At 42.5% G+C, this 20,420-nt stretch overlaps 1 protein-coding gene across 4 annotated transcripts in view; it reads right to left on the bottom strand.

Moving 5' to 3' along the window:
• LOC120759113 (protocadherin alpha-C2-like) overlaps positions 1 to 20,420 on the bottom strand; it is an 85,383-nt gene that overhangs the window by 18,025 nt on the left and 46,938 nt on the right. For all 4 annotated transcript variants that reach the window (XM_058422453.1, XM_058422454.1, XM_040078065.2 and 1 more), the window contains exons 2-3: positions 20,361 to 20,419; positions 18,145 to 18,233 (exon numbers count right to left, since the gene is read on the bottom strand). In XM_058422453.1, coding sequence (XP_058278436.1) covers positions 18,145 to 18,233; positions 20,361 to 20,419 — 148 coding nt within the window. The remainder of the gene's footprint in view (positions 1 to 18,144; positions 18,234 to 20,360; position 20,420) is intronic.

Genomic DNA, 20,420 nt, shown 5'->3' with positions numbered 1-20,420 from the left:
CCTTCCACCCAAACTCTCCTGTTTGTACAAATATGTCTGCCACTGCATCCAAACCTGCAGAGCTTTCTGAAGGCAAATCCCACTCTTCCCCCTCTATAAATAACTTGGGAATCAGTTCATCCTCCTCCCAAATATCCCTCCCACTCCTGCCCGCAGCTTTGATTTCATGCTTGTCTTCAGAAGCCAGAGTGAATCACCCATTTCCTGCCTCCTAATCCTCACTCTATCACAAAGCTCTGCAGGTTTTCTGCTGCTCCTCCAGGTAATTCTGCTTTGGGCTCAGTAAGAAAAGCTACATGAGATAGAAAAACGCAGAGCAGGTGGCACTACCATAGTCTAACACAGAGAGAAAGGAATCAAGCTTGTTCCCTCGTGGCTGTTGTATTTTAAACACAATTAAATAATGAAAGGGCATAAATTACAGCCTGGATTTTCTCATGTAGTCTTTTCTCCCCATGTGGGGTAGAAAACTCCATGTGGGATTTTAGCATCTCCGGTCTTTGCAACGTGGAATCATGTCATACCCATTCAACCTTGACAGGTCACTTTATTTAAAAATTATCAGCAGTTTTGTGAGACTCTCAGGTTTCACGTGGGAATAAAGAAACCCCAGACCTTGAAAAAGTGAATTTTGGCTGTTAACACACCAGCAAGCAAACAAAAGGAAATCACTTGAGGCTTAAGCTTTGAATGTTTGGGATTGGCAGCATAGGACTGACCCAATGCAATTTCATGGTCTGTTTATCCATCCTGTTCTCTACACCATCACACATTTAGTAACAGGTGCTCTCCCTTACCCAGGCATCTGTGACAAACAGAACATGCTGCAGAGAAAGCAACTGCCTCCATAAATCTAATTCCAGTCAATGAAGGGCTCGTGTCTGAGAATCACAGAACTGCGTAATCAATAATCATGGTCTGCAAAACAGAAAAATATCTTCTGATGGCTTCCTTCAAAGCTGCGCACTGGATTCTGGATTCTTTTTCAGTATTTCAGGATTGTGCAGCTTCCCTAAAGGCTCTGTGGACCAACACTGTTATTCTGCATAACTCTATCTGGCACTTGACCTGAATATGTTTCTCCCGATTAGGCAGTGACATTCTCATCTGGAAACTCTGTTTGCACATTCAAATTGTTGTCTCAGCATAAAGGTGTGCTGGACTTATTCTGAAAACCCAGACGTGTGACACTGTCTTTGTTTCAAAAACTTTAGTTACTAGCATGATTTGGAAGCTTTCACTCCCAGATTCCAGAAACTGCTGCCCCTTATTTCTCCCAGCACACGCGTCATGAAGTGATGAGTCTCGGTCAGGTGGTGGTGACAGCCTCAGCAGAGAAAGAAAGACTTATCAACACCTAAATAAGAACTATCCAGTGGCTGCTAGCCTGGATTCTTGCAGGTCACAGATGAAGCAGGTCTGCAAAGGAGGTGGAATTTCTGCCCAGCACCTCTTCTGTGTAGCAAACAGGAGACCTCAGACCTCACTGCTGGCTGCAACAATTTGCTCCCTTTTGCAAAAACTAAATTGACCTCAACACCCAAATATTCCACTTACCTTAAGTCATGCTGTGTATTTAACATATTTGCCATGAGAATTGCACAGTCTAAGGTTACATTTTCTGTATGAAAAAAAAAATACAAACCTGCAACAGCTGGCACTTGGGAGATCAAATAAAGGCCATTCAAACCAAAATCATCTCTTGCCTTCTCAGTTCCCCTGGGAAAGCAGGACTTTGTATACAGACCAGAAAACCAAAAACTCAGCATATGGGAGAGCAGAAAGCAAGCTCTGCTCCACAAGAACAATTATTTGCCAGTTCCAAGAGAAATACACTGAGTATCTGAGCCGGCCTTAACTGCTAATCTAACACAGGATGTGAGTAGTTGGGCTCCCAAAAGTCACAAAATGTTCACAAAATTAATACCACAGAATTAACACAGATCCACTTTTTACCAGTGATTACTCTGAAGCGCAAAATGCCCAGTTCTCTCATTTTGTGCATGCCACATGATGGCTACTAGAGTTTTCAAAGGCTCAAAAGCTGCTCCAGCATTACATAATCAAAGAATTAAACAAAATCAAGTGTATAATCTCCATGGCTTTAGAAAAAGCTGGGACAAGGGGGGGGGAAGAAGAAAAAAATAATCATCACTCTAATGATGCAGAAAAATCAAATAAGTAGCTTAATTTTTTTTTTTTTAAACTTAGATGATCTTTAACTACTGAGCTCTGTACATGGGGTTTGCAATAATTACTTTTTGAGGATCTTCTCAAGTACGATGCTTTGCACAGCTTAAAGGAAAGGTTATTGCCATGAACTCAGAATGACAGAGCAAATATTTAATTACTGTTTTCTCCAGCTCCCAGGCCATACCTCAACAGTAGAACTCAATGCAATCTTGCCCACTTTAGCCAGAATCCATCAGCATATTACCTAAATCCAAAGCAGTAGTATCAAAGACTGCTGGAATGTTTGAGAAAAAAAATTCTTTGGCTTTCTAGGAACTGTGTATAATTTTGGAAAGACATCAGCTAGGTTGGGTGATTGAGCTAAAAATAAAATTTAAAAATTGGTGTCTACAATTAAGTCTCCTCACCACAACTTCAGCATTTTTGGATTTCAACAGGAGCAGGTGCAGGTAAGAGGATGACTGGTCACCCCATGTCAGAAGAGAACAATCACTTGCTTGAGCAGCCTCACTTTCCATGGAAAGCACTGGATAAACATTCATGGAAGATCTTCCCTCATTTCCAGGACTCCAGTTGGCTACATACCCCCTACACCCACTTCTAGGGAATGATATGAGGATTTTTCTCGGGGCTTGCTGTCTTTCCAAATAAATGCTAATTCAGTAACATTGGGTGATATTTAGATGTCTGGTTCCTCTATTGCATATATCAATACATTTTTTTTTCCAAGCCCTAATGCCCTTAAGCACTTACTCCCAGAAATGCCTCCTAAAAGCTGAGGCAAAGACAGACAGACAGTTCTGTGTGACAGGACGGAGTCCTGGCACCACAGTCAGGAAACACTGCCTTGGGCAGGTCACTTTGTCCTCAGAGGGTGGAAATAGCTGACATTTTTATCAATGGGTTGCCAATGACGGTTCCCAGCTTACCCACAAATTTTAAAATAATTATTTAGTCGTGGATATGCTTTCTAATTGTAATGACCACTTCCCCTTCTTCACACGCTCTGTTCTTTCTACAGTGGCCTTGCTGCATCTGATGGCCATTGCATTTCATGAACAGTGGAAAGAGTCAAGCTCTGTTTTGACTTCAGCTTGCTCTCAGAAATGTTCTTAGAGGGTGTGGGAAGGGGAGGAAGAACACAAAGGAGTTATCCCTTCTCTCTTGAGAATACGCTCAGGCAACACTGCAGCCACATGCGAGAGCCACTCTGCATCCACCGGGATAAATTCCAAAGAACGGAGTCTCATGGTCAGTGGGTTTCTGCCCCACAGCCTGCACTTGCCCACCAGCCATCAAACATTAATACAGCACTGGGTCACGCTCTCCAATCTAGTATTGCTGCCCATCAGCATTGCTGATTATATTGCAGCTGGCAGCACAATCCATCTGAGATGGAATTGGTCATTGATCAGGCTGCCCAGATGGCAGCTGAACGCCTGGAGCTCTTTGTGCTGAGGATATCTACTGAGGCGCTCTGGGTCTGCAAAATCATGCCATGGGTGTCATCTTCATCCTACATTTCCACATTACCAGGTGGATTCTTGTACCTGGTTTGTTTAAGACTGGATGGCTGCTGTATCCAGACTTGGAGTAAATATTTTTCCATACCCAGTTATCACTGCTGGTCTCTCCCAGCAAAGGGCAAAATTTATAGTCATGGGCCTGGGAATTTTCAGTTCCAGCTGCAAAACAGCATTTCCAGCAGTGATGATAAAACTAATCGAATAACAGTGAAAAGGGAACTTGGTGAACATAGTTCAGCTGACCTCTTTAATTATCTGCTCAAGGAAAAGACTAATTAAATGTAACACATCACTTCTCTCCACCAGAATTTGGTTGAGCTCACCGGTTCCTGTGGCCAAGTGGAATGCTGTCATTGACAGCATAGGAGACTAAAGGTCAACCAAAACCTCTTTTTTATTTTGTTCTTGATTTTTATTTTCTTACTTGTCTAACTTGTTACAGCATAGCTGTAACTCATCTGCATTCCATCTGTAATTTCTAAATCTGATGTATCAAGTGCTGCAGTTCTATATTCTTCAAGCAGATTTCTATTCAACATTCTAGTTCATAAATATACTTCAGACACAACAAATTTTAGAAGAAATAATATTTTCAGGGGGTTACTATACTTCTCAACCCCCTTATCAAACGCTTTATTATTCTTAGACATAGTATCTCTTTCACTGTTTGTGCTTTACTTACTCAGATAATGAAAGTCCTTATCTTTCTTTGCTTTTCCCCATCTGTTCTCATCAACTCTACAACAAGATCAGTTCTTCTTTCTTCTTTCTGCCTTGCTTTCACAAGTCTGATTCTCTACAAGCACAGCAGTCCTTTGTTCTGAGCATGCAGTTCCACGCACTGAGTCTGTGGTATCTGGAATCCCTAACCCCTTTTGTGCCAGTTTGAGTTCTCAGCAGCAGCTAATTGAGTTGAAAATTGAGCCTACACAAGCCTCTTCAGGCAGAGCCGTTCCCTGAACCAGCTAATTCTATAGTCAGAGGAGATTTGATAGAGGATTGGAATAGATGGCAGGAAATAAAAGAAAAAGCAAAACCAAAAAAATCTCAAGATTTCATACAACAGCCTGGATTAGAAGGGACCTTAAACCTCATCTCATTCCAAACTCATGCTGTGGGCAGGAACACCTCCACTACACCAGGTGGCTCCAAGTCCCATCCAACCCGGCCTTGGACACTTCCAGGAAGAGACCTAGACATGCAAAAGCTGATAGGGAACTTCATAAAGCCATTCATTTAGCAGACATAATCTCCCTGAAATGCATGTAAGCTCCTCCAGAAGATGAAACACAGCTCTTTCTGGAGATTAAAATTACTTGCATGTAGGACTACAGACATCAGGACAGAAAGCAGCTTCCTAATGTTTTCTTCAAACTGGTTTGTGCAGCTTCTCTCCATCCTCCACCAAGGAAGGAAAAAAGAAAAAAGAGGAACAGCAGCAAAAATCCGTCATGCTCATGATATCTGTGCATTACAGACCAGGGATTTGTATTTTGGTTTCCTAGCAACTCTGAAGGCCAATTCAGCAGTGGTTTTATACCGAGCACCAGCTACAGGGTTGCTTCAGCTCTTCTCACTGAGAGACTTCAGAATCTTTAACTGCCTCCTTCTCTCCTTTAATGCACAAGTAAAGTGCAATCTTAGGCTGACTGGGAGATTAGTAACACCTACGTTTTCCTTCTACCTACATTCCATCCTCTGAGGATTTTTTTATTCCCCATGAAAAAAATGAAGAGCTCTTAAACTAGTATTTAATCAAATTGGTCAGGGGAAATGAACAAATGGAGAGTAGAATTTGCAGATTAAAATAAAGCTATCATCAAAGAAGATCAAAGCCAGAGCTGACCTCACATCACAGCTATGAAGGACCCAGATGCAGTTTCTGCAACGTCTGTTACAAAAACTTGCCACCTGTGAATGGTAAAAGGGGAAAACCGGGCAAGAATAACGAGGTTAATTCTAGACCTTGATGAGCACAAAGCTTTTAAAATTATATTTGGCATATCATTTCAAGATTCATAAAAATGCATCAAGAAATAAACACCGGGAGCATCAGTACTTATGGCTGGGAATATATTTTCCACTGAGAACAGCTCCAGAGCTGGCAGAAATGCTCCAAGCTCTCCATCACACTGTCTAGCCAACATGCCTCAGAGAAGATCAGAAGCTGACCTGCATGGATTTAAGCCTGCACAACCCACTGGCCTCCCTGCTGGGGCTGCCAATTAGTTTCAGTTGTGACAGTGTTTTCTGCGATGTGGCAAGTTGCCAGCGGGGAACTGGATTAAGATCACCAAATTACTTTGCCCGTCAGCCCAGAAGTAAAGCAGTTCTCTTGTCCATTTACAGGTCTCCTGGATAGGTTCAGCTGAAGTTTGTAAGCCTGTGCACCAGGATGGACGCACTGATTTACAGAGTGGACCAACAGAAATGTGCTTTGTTCTGTCTCCAGACTTCACTGCTGAAAATAGTTTTATGGTCTAAGTGCACCTGCACTCTTCAGAGGGGAAAAGGCAGGGACCCAGAGCAGTCACCAGCATTTGTGCTCCTTGAGAAACTCTAGCCCCACAGAAACTCAGTTCAGTTGAAAGCAAAAGGTGATGCTCCTCACAGTGCTTTATTTCTCCTAACTGAAGTCTGGGAATAAATGAAGCAGATAATCTGACACTAATGTTATTAATTTATTTTAATTCTTCGGTTTGCAGCTACGAATGTGGGAGACTCTGCTACCTACTTAGCATAAATTTGCAGCAAGATAATAATTTACTCAGAACAGGTAATTTTCCCCGTGAAGAGATGACATTATACACGGTAACTAGAGAGAACAAATCACCTGGAAACTGAATCAGCAGGGTGGTGCTGGCCCACTCTTGCTGATAGTCAATGCATGCTGCAGCCACAGGGTTTTTGAAAGAATTTATCCTCTACATGTGACTGAAGACATTTGACTCCAGGCATTTGGGAAGGACATTGCTACCATGAGAGTCTGTTCATATTGCCAGAGGTGACAACAGGAGCGGTCTGGAATGGTACAGTGTGGGCAATTCAGCTGCTGTAGTTATTTATTATGATCACCTCACACTACTCTGGGTGTGCAAGTTGATTTACCATTAAATTGACAGTCTCTTGCTCCTGGGAGCATACTGGATCACGAATGCAGCAGGAAAAGGTCAAAAGCAGAGAGCAGGAGGGAGGAGAATGTACCTTGCCCCCCAAATCCTGTGATGTGTTTAATGCGTAGTATTACTTGGTAAAGAAAATTCCAGTTTGGATTGCGGTTCTTAAGAGCAAAATTGTAAAGTCTACATGCAGGGTTTGAAGGAAAGTTGGGGGAGGAATTGTTTGTTCTGCACTTTGCAGTATTATGATAATATGTTTAATATTTATTTTGTCATTTTTCACTCACTGCCTTTGGTCAAAGCTACTTTCATTTTATTCTGTCTTACATTCTTCCTTTAAACTCGGCTACCACATTCAAGTGATGATGTGGAACAAAAATATCATAAGATTTAATCAAAGGAGCTAAAGAAGGCTCATGGCTTTCCTGATTGTTTATAAGCATAGTCTGTGTTCTGGATTTTCAAGTGTCTCTCAATGCATTAAAAATCTGCATATGAGAAAACCGCTGAAATGACTTGAAGATCAGAGCTCGCATCTTGGAAAGAACTGCTTCCTTTTCCAAGGTTTGAATAATTTAGCTAGAATAAGCTCTCCGAAGGCCCAGGCACTAGGCCAAGGAGGTGTGGTTACAGGATAAGAAGGCATAACCTGAGGCAAAATCCCTCGGCCAGCTCGAGTAACCACAGGGACAAATGCAGAGAGGGAAGGGCAGAGGATCTCTCTTGCCCTTAATTGTCTAAGTGAGCCTAAGGAGATTAGCTGCACAATTAGGGATCTAATTAGTGCCACTCACTCCCAGCCAGGACAGCAGCCTGCTTTCCCTGTGCTTTAGTGTTATACACCTGAGGCCTGACCTGGAAATGGGGTTTGAACTCCCCTTGCAGCCCCTCAAATCCCACCTCGCTCCGTGCCACGGGACAGCACACACACCACGGGAGTCTGTGAATCCGCTGGCACAGGGATTGCTTGTCAGGAAACAAATCTCGCTTTTTCAAAAACAACTTTTCACGACTGCACGAAAAGAAGCCATGCAAGGCAGGCATGAGACAGAACTGGGATAGAAACAGCAAGGCTTGGGGTGGAAGTGGTGGAAGGGATCTTAAAGCTCACTTGGTTCCAACCCCCTGCCATGGGCAGAGACACCTTCCACTACCCCAGGGTGCTCCGAGCCCCATCCAGCCTGGCCTTGGACAATTCCAGGCATCCAGGGGCAGCCACAGCTTCTCTGGGCAGCTCCTGTCAGTACCTCACCACTCTCACAGGGAAGAATTTTGTTGTAACATCCAACCTAAACCTACTCTCCTTAAGTCTGAAGCCAATCCCCCTTGTCCTGTCACTTCACGCCCTCATTCTTTTGAAGCACTTGTCCTGTTCCTAGTAACCAACTCAATAAAAATATAAAAAATTTCATCTCATCATATCCAAACCACTCTTGGTCAGTTCTGTTCTAGCTCTAGTCTCCACAGCCTTGTTGTGGGATGACCTGCTGCTGTTAATTGGTTTGTCCTGGGCACCTCTCGGTATCTGACCCCAGCAATGCCGAGTGGGAACATCGAGGCTGCACCAAGTCTCCTTTGTGTTCTCTGAACCTGTTTTATCCACCTGGGCAAACAGAAGCAGCACACTCTTTTTCTCAACATAAATGTTGAGAAACATTTCCACAATTTCCACAAGACCACAAAGGGTTTCTGGCGTGTTTTTTTTCCTTCCTAATCAACCCATTCATTTTGCTAGTTGCATGTGCATGCTAAGAGGGGATGCTTTTAGGGATGGCTGACTGTAATTATATAAGACAAGAGCAGAGAAGCTGCATTCAGATTCATTTCCTCAACAGCCAGAGCCTTGATTTTCTGAGAATTAAATCCCCATAATGAAGGGGGAGCTTTTGCGTGGTGCTTTTGCTGTTTTACATCTTATTACACCCTCCCAGTGCACACAAGTAATGACCAAATGATTTCAGGGTTTAGCTCTTGAAGTAAAATCAGCATCCCTAGGTCAATGATACATAAATATCCAGCCAGAATGTGCTGGAAAAACATGCAGATATTGCTTTATCTGCCTTGTGCAGCCCTGTTCTGTTCTGGAGTCTCAACAAAACCAGGGTACAGTCAAGAGATCAGAGAGGTTCACAAAAGAGAAGCATCATTACAGAATCATGGAATGGCTTGGGTTGGAAAAGACCTTAAAGATCATCCAGTTCCAAACCCCCTGCCCTAGCCAGGGACACCTTCACCGTCCCAGGCTGCTCCAAGCTCCATCCAACCTGGCCTTGAACACTTCCAAGGATGGGGATTCACAATTTCCCTGGGCAACCTGTGCCCCACCACCCTCAAAGGAAAGAATTTCTTCCTAATATTTAACCTAAACCTACTCTGTCATCGTGCAGCCATTCCCCCTTGTCCTGTCACCATGCTCTCGTAGAAACTCTCTCTCCAGTGGCCCAGAGGAGCAGGAAGCAGCTCCTGCCTGCCTCTTTAAAAGCAGGGCTTGGGAGCTGCTAAAGGTCAGACTTCACAGGCAAAGGGCCCGTGAGCACTGCAGGGAAACAGGAGGGCTGCAGCAATTACTGCACAGGGCACAGGAAGTCCTGACCTAATGGACTCTGCATGGCTGGAAAGGAGCAGGGGAGGAGAGCCCCCAAACAGTCCCACAATGCTGTTACCCTTCACTCACTCCTGCTGCAGTGAGGGCATCTTGGGCCAGGTGGGTGCCGATCAACATCCCCACAGAGCGCTCTGCGATAAGAGGAATTTTCATTTTCCTGTTTTTCCTCTTTTTAAGGCGGGATAATGAACATGTCCTTTCCCTTGTGTTCCCAGACTTTGTCTGCCCTGCTCATGTCAGTGGCGAGCTCCTTAAGGCAAGGCTTGTCTTTTGCTGTTTGTATGGGCTTTGTGCAGCAGCATCTGACCCGAGAGGCACTGCCACACTGCAGCATCAACAGCAGACGCTGAAGCAATGCCTGGTTACAAAAATAAACACATGAAAAATACATTTATGACCCTTGTGTACAGCGAAGTGCTGCACACAGGCAGACATCCATTAAGAGAAGATTCAATATCACAGAGTGGTCTGGACTCCCTCAACCTCTTCTCTTCTTCCACCACTCGCAGTATAAATACATTCCAGATCAGAATTTCTCAGGATTACTTAGAAACACCCTTATTTTATCCATCTATTTTCTATCAGATAGTGAATTGCATATTGCAAGAGATAACAGGGTTAAACTTCGTCTGGGATCATAAATGTCATAAGCTCTTTTAACATTTACTTGAGTATATTTTCTTAAAAAAAAAAAAAAAAACTAAACAGAAAAAAATTAAGCCTACAGCAGTAGAGAAAGAGATAAAAAACAACCCCCAAACCATGCACACAAAAGCGAGGCACAACAGGGAAAAATACAGCAGCTGTAACCTCAAGTGGAAACAATTTGATTACCATCAATTCCCTGAAGTACTGCCCAGATAAACACTTGTTTAGTTTATAAGTTCTGACAAGATCACAACCCAAGGTAGTGCAGTGGCAAGGGAGTGATTTTTCTATTTATTTATTGAAACTGCTGAGAAAATAATAAAGACAGGAATCAAAATCCGTGTCTTCTGTGTAGCTACAAAATATTACCAATAGGCAGACAATGCAAACTCACTGGTATTGTTATGAAGATCACAAAGAACTGTGTGCCTAAAGCAACAGACAGTAGAAAAAGTTGCTTAGATTTGAAAATCTGACTTTATTATATTTACAAAATAATTTCCTACCAGATGTCTCAGAACTAATCACATCATCTGGCAAATGTTATATTTGCTCCCCCTTTTATTTTTTTTTTTTGCTCAGTTACGAGAAATATTTTAATTTTTTAAGTGCAAATTTAACCTCTATTTTGAGGAAGCAAAAAGATTATTACAGGAAAGGATGAATTAGGTAGACAAGAAGTTATTGGTATTAAACTTTCTCCCAGTGCCTAAATATAGAAATTATAGCCTGGTAAACTGCTTACATAAAATCTCTGTATCACTTCTTAAAATGAAGAACTCCGGAGCTGCAGCAGTTTTTGTCCACAGCTTCAGAAGACCTTCTCCATGTTGTTCAGTCACAGAAAACCTCTAGCCTTTTCCCTCCTTTACTCTTATTTCATTCCTGGTTTCAGAAATTTTGCAGGTCCCCTGTGTTATTTACATCTCAGCTGGAGCTATCAGTCCAGCCTCTAAGAAAGTGCATTGAAACAATCACCCCATGTGGGGATCAGAAATTGGACTTGATCTCCAGTTGGGAAAATCCAACCACTGGCTCCAGCCAGGGACAAATGTGGTCCTAATGCAAATGGAAGGATGCACACACACAGGGACTGGACAGAATGATGAGATGCACAAATACATTCTGGGCCTAATGAGAAAGGAAAATTCTTCTCACAAATATTTGAAATTTGAGCAGGCAAAACCAAGAATTATCCATAGTGCATGAAGATATAAACTCTTCCAAGACCATTTTCTTTGACAGTCAAAATCAACACAAAGTCTTGCTCAAATATATGAAGTCAAAGAGACCACACAATTCAGAAGTTTCCAGCATTAGCCTTTTCCAGATTCTGATGAGTCCTATCCTTTTTTTCTTACCCTGAGCCTTCAAGGACCAAGGAATTAAATCTCTCATCCATGTAATCTCATTTACTTGGTACACCCTGCTGAAAAATAATGGACCCCTTGATAAAGATCACAAACACTATTTCAGGCCAGTCATGAGGGTTTTGCAGCTAAAAGGAAAATAAATTAACAGAAAGTAAATTTAACTTTAGCCAAGTCATGACTGCAGTTTCTGTATATTATCATCTATCATCCCCTCTTCTCTTTGCTCACTCAGCTGAACAGAAATCTAAACGAACCTATTAATTTACCCAGCCCTGGCTCCAGATATTGAAAGCCCAAAGTGCTGGTTCAACCACACTTTGGATGGGGTGAGGCAGATGAGTTCCTGGTCACAACAGTCATCAGCTTTTAAAAAACAATGATCAGTATGTCAAGCTGCATCTGTCATAAAAATACGTATTTTTGACATGTTCTTTTGAAAAAGTCCTTTTGATTTCAAAGTGCTTTTCATCAGTCCAAGTAACATTTGAAATTCTCAGTTCTCTCCAGCTTCCATCAGGCTGTCAAAATGAGAATCATTTATTCCTGAAAATTCTTAGTTCAGTATGAAATATTGAAAAGGTGATGTGGGGCCAAGCTGGTGACCTACATTTCAACATTCCTGAAGTAACAACACAGAGGGGAGACAGAGGACAGATGAGCAGGAAGAGACCAAAGTCATTAGATGAAAGCAAAAACCAAGAAAAATTAGAAAGAGAGAGGTACACACTTGGCAAACTAGACAGCTAACAAGAAAGAAGAGTGAAAATGGAGTAAACAGAAGTGGAAAGCCAGGAGGTATGCAGGGAATGTCCTGGGAATAAAGTGTTCTGAGGATAGGGGCAAAACCGAGGAGGGTACATCATACTGAAGGTCTCAGCAGCTGGCTGGAATTGACTTGAGAATTCAGTGACCAAAATCCAAACATAAAATAAAAGGGATTTAGCCTTGGAGATTATTTCTATTTCAGTTTAGGTCATTGCACTGCATCCACACAAGTAAGCTGGCATGATTTCCTTCCCCAGACTCCCCTGAGCTGATAGATACTGCGGCTTCAAATAATTACTGTAGTGTGCTTTAAGGGCATGATTTTTTCCATGATCCAAGAGGCTGTGAAGCAAATCTCTGATACTTTCCTATGAAGTCTTAGGAACTGCTTAGGACCTTCCTTTTGAGAGTTTATTAAATCAACGATTTGAAGACTAATTTTCATGAGAAACATAAATAACTAGGCTGCTTTGTATTTCCTTATTTCTGTTCTTTGAAATATTACACATATAATCACAGTGTTTCTGAGACCACTAAGAATAACGAATTTTATGGCTGATATTTGTCTTTCTATATTGTCCCGGTATAGGGCAAATTTGGGAGAAATTTCTGGTTTTGGTTGGAATCATGAAATTCCATAGAAAAGTGGTTATTAATTTTAAAAACAGAGAGAGGCTGTAGGTATGCACAGCTGCATTGTCTAGCTCCTTCCATTTTAAACAGCTGCAGCATTCCGCAACACACCAAGAACCCAGTTTTGTATTCTGGGTTGCTAATTAGTTATTAACTTTTATCGCTTTAATCAATGAACTGCTAAAGCTAAGCCAGAGCGGTGCTGTTACTTGTAAATTAACCTTTAGCAGTCTCAAAGAAGCAGCACTTCCAGCACCTGCCGAGTCTTTGCAGTGACTGCTTGATGAGTCTTAATCACACCCTTTTTCTGCCGATGAAGAAGGTCATTTGAAGAAGAATAGAAACTCACTGACATTTTAGGAAGAAATTGTCCCCTACTTAAAGCTACAGTGTAAAGCTGTATCATAGAAATGCGTTACAACTCAGGTCTCATCACTCTCTGAGTTATTTTCTTGGGCTCCTTCTCTTTAAACTGCGTTTTTAGAAGACTAATTTAGTGGCCAAGAGCTTTGTGGGAGTACTGTGGGACGCTGTCAGCTCCTCCTGTAATGCCTGCCTCATTTCAAGCCCAGCGCCTGCTCTAACAGGGAGAGTCAATCCCCCCTCACACTTTTCATTCCTTCTGTGCTGATGCTACGTGGACTCAAAGATGCAGACAGTGTCAAATGGTTATTCCACGAAAAGAACAACTGCAGGGCAGCTTTCTGTGCCCCTCATCACAATCCATTGCCCAGCCCCAGGGGCCCAAACCTCTTTCCAGTGACCTGTGCTCAGCAGTCACTTAAAAATCAACACTGTGCCACTCCCAAGGCTATCTGCCTCCTGTAGACCTCCTAGCATCTCTTCCAGTTGTTTCTCTCTACCAGATCCTCTGTGCTCACCTTTCTGTACAAGATTTTTGCTGGTGTCCCCTCTCATGCCCTTGGGTTTCTCTGCTCAGGTCTCTTCTCCTTCACTGTCAATCCTGTATCTCACCTGGGCCCTTCTCACAGTTTCATTGGAATTAAGCATCTCTTTCAGATATAATATTCTTATTCGGGTTGGATTTACTTGCTTGACACCCAAATTAGTCTGTGGAACAGAGATTTGGGAAAGCCACAACTAACAGTGGATAATGATAATGATTTCTTTCCCTATCAAGGCATTTGGACGTTTTTCTTTAAATCCACACAAAACCCCATGTCCTTTCTTCACAGTTTTCCCACAGTCATTCTGTTTACAACATCCTACCCCAAACCAGCGGTACAAAACTCACTAGAAAGACTGACTTTACTTTTCAGGAAATTTCACTTATTTGACACATTTACAGTTGTTTCACATTTAGTTTTCTGAATTCATAACTTACTCTGCATCTCATGCCCCATCAGTGGGCCTTGTCTGCATTCCAGGTGATTGCAGCAGGAACCTTCCTCTGAGAAAAATACAAATTTATTCCAGAGAAATTGTAGTTCCCAGGTTAAACCCAGGGTGGTCTAGGAGTATGTGGACAAGGAATATTATTAGCTAACATGGCACATGTGAGAAGGTCATGGGCAGAAAGTAAGGAACAGCAGGAAAAATGGAATAAAACCAGGAAAGTTGAGAGGCACACAAATTTCAGAGGACAAATGCTGAAAGATTCAGATTTGGGGTGATGAGATGCCAAGAGCTTTGTATAAAGGGACCTTATTTATCATCTAGTTCCACCCCCCTGCTATGGGACACCTTCCACTCTCCCAGGTTGCTCCAAATCCTGTCCAGCCTGGCCCTGGACACTTCCAGGGATCAGGGGCAGTCACAGCTCCTCTGGGCACCCAGTGCCAGGGCGTCAGCACCCTAACAGAGAAAAAATTCTCCCTGCAATGCTCCCAACCAGTCCATGATGGTCTGTCTGGTGTCCTTCCGTCCCTGGGAGAGCCCAGGCAGTGCAGAGAGGCTCTGTTAAAATAATTGCACTGCATCCACCTCTGGGGCCACAGCACAGGAAGGACACGGACCTGTTAGAGCTTTAAAAACCAGCATTATCACCTCTCCTCCCCAGCTAATTCCCTGAGAAAAGGGAAAGAAATACCAGATATATTCAGAAGAATGTTACCACAGCAAAATCAGAAGTACAAAATTAGTGTATTTTAGGATGGCATTTGCCTAGGCAATCTTAATTCAGTCCTGTGTGAATATTTATAAGGGCAGACACTGAAATCCTAATTCCCTGAAAGTCTGTGAGCTATTTGACATGGACTTCAGAGATGCCAGCACTTCACCCATGGCTTCACCTACACACTTACAAATTTCAGATGTACATTTTGTCATGAGATCCTCTCATCTTTTACAGAGCTGTCCGAATGGAAGTCTTTTCTTTTCCCCTCTCTACACATGGTGTGTGGCCCAGTGCCTTATTTACTGCACACACATAAAGTCCACATTGAGTACAGGATTTGAAATTTCTCATGACTGTTTTTCATCACAAATCCTTATTGTTCTCCTGAGTCTTACATGTGCTATGAAAACATCTTCAGACTGCTTTTGTGAAGCATTTGCATTACACCAGTTCTGTTCTGTAGATTGGAACCAGCAGCACAGAGAAATACACATGGATTTGTCTAATGCCTACTAGCTCTAAGCTCTGAATTAAGTCTGATTTGTTCCGAAATCGTCAGTGTTTTACGTCTAGAGCAAAATTTCTGCTCATCTTAGTTTCTGTTATGAGCTCTCACCATTTTTTGCCAATCAAGCTCCATTTATTCTGAGTTAGCTATTAAAAAAAAATCAGCGATCACTCAGATGACTCAGGTCGTCTAAAGTCTGATAGAATTGCCAAAACTGCCAAAGGACACAGAGCAGAAACCAGAAATCTGTCTTGATTCCCTGATCTCACCATATAGCATGTGGGGCACTAACAAGATGCCCCAGGGAGCTAAACTCAAAGCCAGAGGGAGTTCAACCCTCTTGTCCCACCTCACCCAGAAGTTTCCTGACTGCAAACCCACATTGGTGGGACTGGTGCCTAAGAGGATACAAACAAAATTTAGACCCTGCAACATCCAGATTCACTGTTCTTTGCAATGAAATATTCAATAAAGTCAACAGGAATGCTGTCAATCCAATAAGGACCAGGTTTTGCTTGGGCAGTACGTATCTGCTGAAAAATGTGTGATGATGTTTGAGTTCAGCTATATATTAGGAATTAAGGATTTACTGATTTAACACTTGACTTGTTTTTACAGGTCTTGAACCTAAACCAAAAAACGGAAAGAAGCACTGAAAGAGATATCTCTGGGAAACTCGAGGCAGAGTTCTAGTGCAGGCTACAAAAGCTAACACAGCCATTAATCCTGAGATTTCTCCATGTTTGCTATTAAGGATCCGGGACATCTAAAGCTTTTGGTCACAAAGAGAGAAGAACAATATTATCTGAAACCCACCACAAAAAAAAGAAAAAAGGTCTAATTAATGCAATATCAGGGTCACTAATCCCTTGGGAGTGGACAAAGACAAAACAAAATAATCTTCTTTGTGCTGGCACGCATTCGTTGCGTAAGTGCCTCAGGAGTCGGGGAAGGAAGCAGCAATAAGAGCCAGGGGCTCCTGCTGCTCAAACAAAGAGATGTTCAGGTTCCCAAAGGAAGTCTAAAATGATAAGACCCAAAATAGAATAGCAAGCAGGACTCCAGATAGTGGAACAGGGCTCTGGGACACAAATGCCACTGGACCTCCTCAGATGACAGAGCCATCCTACATTTGCACTTACATTCAGGTGCTCGGAAATTGGCAGTACCAGCAAGAAAACCTCTGGGAGAATGTTTGTATCCACGCTGAACTGGGCATAAGGCAACACACTGAGTGCTCAGTCAAGGATGATCAGCGCAGCCGAAGGCCTGAGGGAAGCCCTCGCAAAGGTTAGAGTGTTCTTGCGACATTTTCAAGTGCAAGCTCAACAGTCACACCCCGCTCCTGTTCTGCAAAGGCCGTGTCTTCCTGCAAAGCCTGCAGCACACAAACCCCAGGTGATCACAGCCTAGGGCCCCACTGTACATTAAATTCATTTCCAAACCTGTTTGTGCAAACAGCCCTTCTGCAACGCCAGTGCGGGTTTTGCTGGGCACCATTAATTTGTGGATGTTGTAACTGTGATTCCAAATCCTCAGGTTGTTCCTCAGCCCTTTAACCAGGTGAAATTCCCATTTAAATAGAAAGAAACGCTTGCACAAAAAAATATTAAATGAAGTAATTATCATTTTTGGTGCTGGAGACCCCACTTACCAACATTTGAGCTGTCCCTGGGACATAAGCATCACTTCTCATTTGAATTCCTGCCTGACAGTGCTTGCAGAGCTGCCATACAGGGCTCACCACCCTACACAGGGCATCCACTGAGTTTACAGCTTAGTTTGGGCATGGCTGAAAACAGCAACTGACTGTTCCTCTACGTCTCCATATTATTCCTCCTCCAAAAATCAAAATTGAGAATATTTTTTTGTCTGCACTGCAAAACATCCAGGTGATTTTTTTTTTCCTAAACTCCAAGAGAACCTTCTGCCAATTGTTATTGACTGCTGTGAAATTGTCAGTAACAGAGTAAATTAAGCTACATTCTAAACCATGCTTTTTGTCATTATTTTGACAAATAAATAATGTTTTTGTTTCCATCATCATGTATTAGTGAATTAAAATAGCTAGCAAAAATTTAGGTCTGATTACACCTCAGAAAAGTAAAATGAGAAGAGGCATTCAAAGAGACTTACTGGCTTTGTAAAAATAACAAAAGGAAAACTGATAAGCTCCTACCCCAGTTTTCCTGTTCTTTTGAAATGGAAGGCAAACAGCTCTGGAATACACACACCTGAATACACACATCAGAACTGAACCATTATCCCATTATTCCATTACACAAACCAGTAAGCTCCAAAAGCAGGGTGAAAGCTGGGCACAGGGACTCTTATCTCCAGCGCCCATCTGAGACTGAGTAAAGAAAAAGATGTATTTTACGCTTTATTGTTCCACTCTCTTTAGATTCCATGGATTAATTTACAAGAACTTTATATCCAGATCACAGAATGTTCTGAGTTGGAAGAGACCCACAAGGATCGTCAAGTCCAACTGTTAGATAAACAACTCATATCTCCTACAGACTCTGAACCCACAACCTCGGGGTTATTAGCACCATGCTCTGACCAGCTGAGCTCATCTGAGGCTCTTCACTCAGAGACATAAAACAGAGGAAACAGTAAATAGCAGCATTTGGAGGTTAACCAATGCAGGTAACATCAGTTCTTCACAAATATTCTGGATTTTCACATCCTTACCTGCTGTAGCACTGGAGACTGTTGGCCACTGCTGATCAGGCCCTGCTGGTGCTCCACGCAGGACTCCTGCCTCCTCCACATGCACAGCACTGGGTGAGCAAACATCACAGTTGGGTTATACAGTTCCCTTCTGCCCCTCACAGCATTTCCCTTTCCTGCTACTCCGCAAAGTTCAGGACTATTTGTCACTGTGCAGCTACTCCTACAGTACTGCATGGTGTCAGCAGCATGAGGAGCAGCTGCTTTGACTTGCAAAGAATACCTTTGATTATTTACTAAAACCCGGTTGTGCAATGGCTTATAAAACAAACACACCTGCAGGACACTTCGCTTCCATTGTCTGGGAGTCACTAATAAGGAAGTGACACATCTTTGCTATTAGGATGTAGCAACATCAGGCAAATTGTTAAAAAGTTGGTAGAGAGAGTTCTGAGCTTCTGTCATTATGCCATTTTAACAAATCCCACCTTCCTGGGGGGAAGTAACCTTCCTGGGTTACTGCACATTTCTTGTGAGCAATTCATTTTCTCAAATGCAAAAACTAATACAGGAAATTTTACAGCGTCACGTCACCAGCACTGGGCATCAAAAGCACCACTTTGCATCTTACATGGAAGGAAAAGAAAAAAAATGCTGTTGTAAATACAAAACTAAGCATGATATTTATATGCTATTCCTTAAGAGAAACAGGATCCCATGACTGTGTTCCTGTCTCTGCTCATTGGCTTCACACTTCCAGCTGAACCTAAGGGCCAGTTTCATCCAAACGTGGTAGACATCAAGGGCACCCAGTTTCTACAAGTTTTACGAAAAATCAGCATTTTATGGAAACCATCAACTGGGCAGGGCACACAGGCTCGGAACCCGAGATTTCAGGTGAGGACAGGGGCTGTGATGTGAGAGAGCAGAGGAACATGTGCAATTTCCCAGAAAGGACCTATTAGTCTTGTGGGATCAAAAAAAGCTCTTACTTTCCATTAATTGTTCAAGCAGCTTCAGATAAGGTCTTGTACTTTGTATAGATAGGAATGTGGATCCACAAGAGCATGCCTGACTCAGGACCAGCAGATAAGGTGCTCAGGTAGGCAGGATTCTTTCTTCAGGATCCTGCTCCCCAGACTGTTCATTGATTTTGCAGTTATGGATTACAAAAAATATTGAAAGTCACAGCAGGAATATAAAAGAAAGAAATCAGCTTGCCCAGTAGGCCACAAAGTCAAGCTTGCTCTTGACTTTGCTTTTGGTCCTTGAGGTTTGGATTCCTTTTCACACAGCATCTCAAATTCAGCTGGGAGTCACTCTGTGTCTCACTGACATGAAGCACAGTGTGACTCTGAATTTAGGACTTCAGTCTCATAAAGAGTCTTCAGCCCTGTGGATAATGGATAAAGGTACAGCATCACTGCACCAACAGTTTTGAGAAATCCATACAATCCTGCACTTTGTGATGCCACTAGGAATGGCTGCAGCCTCATAACTGCATCAACATCTATACAGAATCTTACAAATAACATCAGATTGCACCTGAACATGGAGCCAGTTTTCTAGTCTGCTCAGGGAGAGTAAAAATACTGTTTGATTTAGGCTCTACAGATGCAATTTTAGTATAATTCTCTTTTTCCAAGTGTACTGAGTAGAAAATTATAGCAGGGACTGCTTGCGGTATTAGGCAGAGGATTTTCAAAGATGTCTAAAGAGATTTGGACAAAAGCCTCACTTTTCCTTCTTTGAAAATCCATCTCATATCTTCAAAAAGTCCTTTCAACTGTATTAATCTTCTTGATTGCACCATGTGGTTAATAAACCTGCTGCAGGAGCAGCTACTTTTATGGTAATGAGAAAAAGAAGATGGAAATGCAGACTGCCTATTGACACATCAGCACTGATGATTACAGGGAGCTTTACAATAAACAAAAAGTATATAACGACAATTGAATGATTCAATAATTGGAACAATTAAGCCTTGGCAGTCAACGGATACAGAAGCAGAAGGTAAAAAGGAAGAAATGCAGAGCTCTACGGCACTGCAATAGCAGCATAAGATGCAAGTCAGGGTGAATCTGTAGCACGAGGTGATTGGAAGTGACAGCAGCAGAACTCAGGTGCTTTCCATCTCAGCATAGATACCAGCGGTCTAGGGCATCAGAAGAAACTTTGTCCTTTTCACAGAGGAAAAAAGACAGAGTTCCCTTTCTCTGGAGAAACACCACACGTACCTTTGCATTCCTGCCCTCAGGGATGCAGAGTAGCGCCAGTCCGGATTCGGGTGTTTTGGC

The sequence above is a fragment of the Hirundo rustica genome, chromosome 14 (assembly GCF_015227805.2).
Source record: "Hirundo rustica isolate bHirRus1 chromosome 14, bHirRus1.pri.v3, whole genome shotgun sequence".
Classification (NCBI taxonomy): domain Eukaryota; kingdom Metazoa; phylum Chordata; class Aves; order Passeriformes; family Hirundinidae; genus Hirundo; species Hirundo rustica.
Note: the sequence above shows the minus strand (reverse complement) of the source record. Positions and strands in the feature narration are given on the sequence as shown.